The sequence below is a fragment of the Sander vitreus genome, chromosome 10 (genome assembly GCF_031162955.1).
Source record: "Sander vitreus isolate 19-12246 chromosome 10, sanVit1, whole genome shotgun sequence".
NCBI lineage: Eukaryota > Metazoa > Chordata > Actinopteri > Perciformes > Percidae > Sander > Sander vitreus.
Window position 1 is genome coordinate 25571828 of NC_135864.1, and position 7559 is coordinate 25579386.

The following is a 7559-nucleotide window of genomic DNA, read 5'->3' on the forward strand; positions in this document are numbered from 1 at the left end:
CGCCAAGAGTCCCGACCCAGAGCGTCAAAAAGTGACGCCAAGAATCCCGACCAAGGGCGTCTAAATATGATACTAAAGGAGACTTTTGGTGTCAATAACAAACACCAAAGGCACCTGACCAAGTGTTACTGAGTGAAAATGTGTATCTTGGTGATACGGACTCAAAATAACAGTCCCCACGGGTCCTAAGTCGGGTGCGTGTTATATGATATTGGGACAAGAAATACCCTTGCAAAGTAAAGAAAGTTTTGCTATATTTTCTTCTACAACCGCACTTCATACTTGTCTTATTAAAATCTACCCCAAAACGTGTCATTACACTTTTTATGGCATTGATCACCCTCCATACAACATGGTGACTTTCCTGCCCTACCCTTTTCAGTGGAAGTGTTAAAGCCCAGAAGGTCGCACAGCCAACACGACAAAGACAAAATGACACTGTTTTTTTCATGCTTATTCATTCCTGTACTTATCTCTGCTTTTACAGTCTGTGTTTTCAGGGCAGGCACAAAATAATGTTGCTGCTGTGGATTTTTTTCTCCAAAGACTTACTTATTTAGATAACTGTTGTCCTCGATGTTAGCTACTTTGTTTAGTTTCAAAATGTCTCATCTTAGAAACCCCTTTCTATAACTTAAAAATGCATAGCAGTCATTGCAAAGAGGACAGTCCGGAGATACAAGGCAGAAGTATTCCTTTCTCCCTCTAGTTCAAAACAGGTTTATTGAAATAAAAGAACGTCTCTCTCTCTTTCTGTAACAGACTGTTTGACGTGCATGTTTGTGTGTGTGTGTGTGTGGGTGTATTTGTCTAACAGAACAAACATACTTAACAGTATACTTAAACACTACTACAATGTTCCTGATTAAAGAACATCTTTGTACATATTTATGTCTAACAAAATACAAATGTGTGTGTGTGTGTTCCTGTTTAACTATATTGGTGGGGTCCAAAAACCGAGAATACAGTATACTTGTGGGGTCCGGACAGCTTTGTGGGGCCAAAATGCAGGACCACGATAACTACTAGTGTTGGATGTGGTCGAACCGGCAAACAGCTTCATTCCCCAGGCTGTCACATATTGTCAAAACGATATAGAAATGTCTATCGTACATATTTTTCTATATCGTTTATATCGTAATGCCGAAAAACCAGCAGCTGAACGGCGTTACGGCGATGTATAAGTCAGTTTTCATTTGTTTAATTGTAATTTAATTCACACAGGAGTATGCAAAAAAAATAGCTTTACCATGTGGTTTTTTCATGTAGCCTATAGATTTATTGAATTACCAGAAAACATGCTATATTCTGATATATATTGTTGTCGACATACAGTATGAAATGACCTATTTTGGGATAGAAGATTTTGGCTATATCACACGCCCTACTTCAAATAAATAAAAAGTCAAATCAAAGACTCCCTCACTTAGAATATTGTATAATTGAGGACACAGCTCATTGTTCTCCTTGAAATTCAGTGTCTAGATCTTTGTCCTGATCCACACACGTGAACCACATCTTGCTTCCTGCTTATTGCTGCCCTCTCCTGGGTAAATTAATGCTGGACACTTTGACCTTTTCCCTTACAGTACAATTGCACTATTTAGAACAGGGGTCTAACCCTAACCCTTAACTGTGAGAGACAGAGCAGGGACCCCCTACTACATATATTGCATAACATGAAGTTGCATATTAAACTGGCTCTACAGTAACGTGTAGTCTTTTTACATACTACATAGAATACTAAGCTAATAAAAATAACTGTTGGCATGATTTTAATCATGTTTTAATGTTAAACATACATGTGGCACAGTGAATCCTTAGGATGAACTGGATCTGTTAACTAACTTTTTTTTTTTATTATACAAATAGGTTGATTTATTTTTGCTAATATGTTGGATTTTTCATGGACATTTTCATTTTTGACAAACATATATTATACCATAACTTGGCAGCCCCCCCTGCAGTAACTCTGAGGACCCCGGACCCCCTGTTGAAGATCTCTGATTGAGAATGTATTACTGTATTGTACATTATACTTATCTTTTTTTAATGCTATATAACTTTCTTTTTTTTTTAAATCTTATTTGTATATATTACTCATCTTTTTTTAATCTTTGTTTGTATATATTACTTATCTTTTATATTGTACTTGTTGTACGTGTGCTTATTACATATAAGTTATATAAGCGTATTTTCAATTGCTCTATGTCTGGCACATATTGCAGAATTGACACTAAAGTTGACTTGACTTCAATTTAACCAGTACTACAAGATAAAAGATGTTATTTAAGGGCTATACTGCTGCTCTGGTATATTTCGAAGTCAAAGGCCAACAAATATGACAAACAAGTTTAAATACTGACAGTTGGTTTATTAATAAAGAAGTATAAATCACACACAAATAATATATTGATCAACACCACAGAAAAAGCTGTGAATTGATATGGGCAAAAATGATCATGACTCTTATTTATTTCACATGATACATTTTTATTTTACACAGACACCAGAGTGAGGAATCGGGAACAGAGGAAATCAAAGAAGCGGACCAACAAGTGCATCCTGTAAGACAGGACCTGACGACCTCCTACACGGGACAAGAAATGAAAGAATATCATGTTTTATTTGTTCATCCATTTAGAGATTGTATATCTTCACTCTGGATGATATAATACCAATAGAGAAAGAGCGCATTTAAGTCCCGCCCCCGCCAGAGGGGAAAACAACCCTCCGCTCTCCGTTGACTTGTATTGCGTAAAGTGTTCCTCCTCGTCAATTTCGTCTGCTAGCAAACAACAGAAAAATGCCTAAAAGCTGCTTTGTGTAAGTTTACGTAAGCTGCCGACATGATAAAACTGAGCTTTTATGAAGACAAAAGTGGATACAGACGTGAGGAATCAGCAGGAAGAACGGGGAGACTGTGGGATCACTCAGCATCATCAAACTAACCTAACGATATGTCCGACGTTGCGTGTGTTAGCTTAGCTAACAGAAATATAGTTAGCCTAAAACTGACATTTGGATATTTGACTTGGTAACAAAATGCTTACTGCAAACATAACGTCAGACATAATGTTAGCTTACTGTCAGGATCCCACTGTCTTCCCGTCCTTCCTGCTGATTCCTCACATCTGTATCCACTTTTGTCTTTGTAAAAAGCAAAAAAAATTTCGGGTCAGCACCTTATATAAAAATGAAGGTATGGGTTATCTAGCTCAGTGGTTCTCAAGCTTTTTTCAATACTGTATCCCCTTTGAACAGTTTTTTTAAGACATGTACCCCGTAACCAGCGCGAATAATTTTTGGTATAAAAAAAAAAAAAAAAAAAGGTCTATATAAAGAGGAACAATACAGCGATGTCAGCGATAGATTTACTTGACAACAGCCTTGTACCTGGAAAACATTTAAATGCTAATGGAAAAAGGTGAAAAAACAGTAGAAAGAAGGAAGTAAGGCAAGAATGGGTCGAAAATAGTAACAAAAACTTCGAAAAAAGAGACATAAACTTCAGAAATGTAATAAAAACTTTAAAAAAAAACACAGTAGAAAGAAGGAAGGCAACACTAGGGCGACAAAAGTGACAAAAAAATTCCAAAAAGCGACAAACTTCGAAAAAAAAAGAAGACAGTAGGAAAAAAGTAAGGAAGAAAGGCAAGAATAGGTCAAAACTAATGACAAAACCTTCAAAAAAAAAGGTGACAAACTTCAAAAACAGCGACAAACACTTTGAAAAAAGCGACAAACTTGGGGAAAAAAAAAAAGACAGTAGAAGTAACTACAGCCTTGTAACTGAAAAACATTTAGCAAAAAAATGTCACGTACCCCCTGCAGTCCTCCAAAGTACCCCTAGGGGTATGCGTACCCCCATTTGAGAAACACTGATCTAGCTGACCGGATTGACGAGGAGGAACACTCCACGAGTTACAAGTCAACGGAGAAGGGAGAGTTGTTTTCTAGTGGTGAAAAGTATCGGTATCGGCGATATTGGCCCTGTATTTACTTGGTATCGGATCGATACCGCATTTTGCAGTATCGCACACCACTACCGTTTTCCCCTCCGGTGGGGGAGGCTTTCAGAGCATGACGCGATGCGCTCTGACTCGATCATGCTACATGGCAATACAGGCATCAAATCACAAAATAATGATATACTGTATGTTGGTTCCATATCTAGACAAACACTCACATACCAGTGCGAAGAGTTATTCCAGGCCATTCCTCACTTTGTACTCCTGTACATCTGTGCTGTGCTGCTTGAATAGCTGCGGGGGGGGGGGAAGACAGATACAAGTCATTTAAATGTACCAACTAGTTATATCAGATTCATATTCAACTACATCCAATAATCGTAAATTCTTTTAAAGCTTTCTGGAGGCCTCCTAAGAAGCTTTGTGCCGGGGAGAGACGTGTATGATGGGCTTATGGTGTTGTCATCCATACATATGTTCATTTGGTTTATGGTTTATTGTCTGTTTTGTTTCATGCTCTTGAATATTGCAGTTACTGGGTCATGTTTTCTGAAATTTTGTCTGGGCTGGTGGTGATGATGATGGGGGTGGTAGGGGGGGGGGGTATGTTCATGTTGCAAAATGTTTTGTGTTGTTCTAAAAAATAAATCACACCTGGCACATTGGCACGGTTGTATTTCAGTTAGCCTAATAGCTGGTTTGATTTGCATTGAGAGATGATTTTATGGAAAGTACCCCATGCCAATCTCTAGGTATGGTGAAGAGGATGTGATGATGTGGGGCTACTTTAATTCCAAAGGCCAAGGGAACTTTATCAGGATGCGTAGTATCCTGGATCCATGAAATAACTGGCCTTTAAAAATAAACGTGCCTGCCTCTATGGGCATTTAACATAGGGGTGTGTATACTTATGCCCCTCTGTATTTTAAGGAAGAAAATGTATTTATTTACAATACATTATTCACTCACAAAGAAAATTGGTGTCCTTAAAGGTTGGATTTTTCCTCATTTTTTTAATTAAGGCATTAAGATTAGAGATGTTATGCTCCGATACTGCCTAAAACGCTGGTATCGGGAAGTACTGGAGTTCATGCACCGATCCGATACCACGTAATAAAGCCCTAAAGAAAAAATACGTTAAAGTAGTTTATTTATGTTCTTTTTCCGTTATAACTGACTGTCAAACTAGATAATAAAAGAACGTTCTGGGGCGTTCATGTTTCACAAAGAGTTTAACCTGAGCCAGAAGGACAACAAAGATAGAAATCATATCACATCAATACAGGGATAGTATACAGTTCTTAAAACATAATAAAATATATGACACACTGGTATCGGATCGGTACTCGGTATCGGCCGATACGCAAGTTCAGGTATCAGAATCGGGAAGCAAAAAAATGGTATCGGACCATCTCTAATTAAGATCAATTTCCAAAAGATGATTTTTTTTTTTTTTTTTAATTATTTCTCTTTTTAGGCAACTTTAGCATGGGTTCATAAACGTATGAGCACCACTGTATACAGTTGGAAGACGCTTCACGTTCCGATCCTTGCATCTTATGTTTATTTTGCACTAAAGTTCTTAATAAAATGACAAAATACTCAGTACTTTATTTGTTTGATTGTATTTAATTCACACAGGAGTATGCAAAAATAAGCAGTTATTTCATGTAGCCTATCGATTTATTGAATTACCAGAAAACATGCTATATTCTGATATATATTGTTGTCGACATATGAAATGACATATTTTGGGATAGAAGATTTTGACTATAATTACACGCCCCAATGTCCTGATCCCCACATGTGAACTCCAATATCTAAAGTGCTAGCTGCGTGTTGGTGCCCTCTCCTGGGAAAACTAATGAAAGACATTTTGGGATACAGTAACAGTACTCAAAACTTTTCCTGATTGCGACACAATTCTGGAAAAAAAAAAAGGTCTTTTATCTTGCTGGAAGACATGTACATTCCTGAATAGGTTAGCCAATGACATCAATTGCACGATTTGTGTATGAACAGAGTTTGGTCTCCATACAAAGAGATAGAGATAAACTAATTGGGCTCAGAGAAAACCCTGTGTGAATCGACCATAGCAGTCTGACAACAAAATAATCTGTTTTATAAATGATATGTTATTAAAATGTTCTGTGTGAAATGATGTGGTCATTTACCAGGCCCCAAAGGAAAGCAGATGTTCCAAAGGCAAGGCTCACCCTCACCCAGTTGGGCTTAGCAGTGTCAGGCTTGGAGCTTGTGAATACAGACCTGGATGTAACTGCAAAAAAAATACCAAAATACTGTTACAATACAACAACTGTTTTCAATGAAAAACGAACAATGTCTTGGCATGAGCAGTCGCTACTTTGAAACAGCAATGAAGGAAAGCATCAATATCAGTGTAAGAAGAATGAACTCTTACAAACCTGGTGGAAATTAATTGACACTATTATAAACCCATATGATTCTCCTGGCCATATTCCATATCAATAATACTGCATATTAGAGTGCTCTCTATGCGGTACTGTATGCTTTGGTGGAAGCAGACTGCGGACGTAACTGTGGACTGTCCAGTTATTAGAAGCTAGCCGAATTAAATAATTCCCCTAACTCACACTAAAAAGTAAAAAAATTAGGTCTTCCTTCATATGTGGGCTTTCCAAAAAAACGGGGAAGCATTAAAGTACACAAGTTTTTAAAGACATTTGGCGTGTATGCCCCTTCATACATGAGATACTGGTATAACGTGGGTACAACTTGGTTTACAAGCCTTACTGTTAAATTAGATAAACAGTATAAGAATATATTGGCAAACAATTGGGTAAACAATTGAAAAGTACTAAGCAACACCGCCATAAAAAGCATACATTTAGGGGGAGAACCCCGTCTCTGTGACTGCAGTGCTAACGTTACATGAATGCTAAGCTAAGGTCAGGCTTCAAAATAAATACGGCGTTCACGTTGTAAATATCCAGAAAAATAAAACTTGTGTTTCCAAACCATAACTATAAGTTCGTTGCCATTATGTCACAATCTTACCTTTGCTGACGAGAGCAGCTCTATTTAATAACCGGTTGAAAGTCATTTTAGCTTAAGAACAGGGGCTCTCTTCATCCGATTTGCAATCCACCGCGGTTGATTAACCTTCCTGAATGCTGACAGGACTGAGTAGATGATACGGATAAATCGCTCTAAACACTTATAACAACAATCTCATCTGTTTGCTGTAACATTGTCATCTTAAACTCAACAGATATATGACATAATCTCCATAACACAGTTTAGCATCATTAGCGTTACAAATTCAAATTCCTCTCCTAATGGGGTTGGTAGTTGATATTGAACCAAATTCCATTAGAAAATGAACCATGTTTTTTATACCTCGCCCTCATTCTAAAAACGTGATTTTAATTAAACAAACTAATGTTTGGTGAGTAATCATCGTGCCTACTTTTACAAGCTATTCAAATAATGAGTAAAATATTCTATACTCCACCAAGTGTGATCATTTGCCGAAAAGCAAGGCAGTGTTAAATTTGTAGAAATGTCAATGGAATTTGGTGAGCAACTTTTGAGCCAACCAGTGCA

General features: G+C 37.4%; 1 protein-coding gene across 1 annotated transcript; it reads right to left on the reverse strand.

Moving 5' to 3' along the window:
• Nucleotides 1-2359: 2359 nt before the first annotated feature.
• On the reverse strand, nucleotides 2360-7252 carry ndufc1 (NADH:ubiquinone oxidoreductase subunit C1). Its single transcript, XM_078261023.1, has 4 exons — nucleotides 7011-7252; nucleotides 6146-6249; nucleotides 4194-4265; nucleotides 2360-2590 (listed from the first exon to the last, which is right to left on the reverse strand). Exons 1-3 carry the CDS (start codon nucleotides 7054-7056, stop codon nucleotides 4206-4208), a joined length of 210 nt encoding a protein of 69 aa, XP_078117149.1. The 5' UTR covers nucleotides 7057-7252; the 3' UTR covers nucleotides 2360-2590; nucleotides 4194-4205.
• Between the last annotated feature and the right edge of the window lie 307 nt (nucleotides 7253-7559).

Bases quoted from the DNA above. Each gene is read 5' to 3' on its own strand.
- ndufc1 (XM_078261023.1), bottom strand. From the start codon at position 7,056: ATGACTTTCAACCGGTTATTAAATAGAGCTGCTCTCGTCAGCAAAG. The intron at 6,250-7,010 runs GTAAGATTGTGA...TTTTTTTTGCAG, and splicing joins AGCTGCTCTCGTCAGCAAAG to TTACATCCAGGTCTGTATTC. The intron at 4,266-6,145 runs GTAAATGACCAC...CCCCCCCCGCAG, and splicing joins CTGCTTTCCTTTGGGGCCTG to CTATTCAAGCAGCACAGCAC.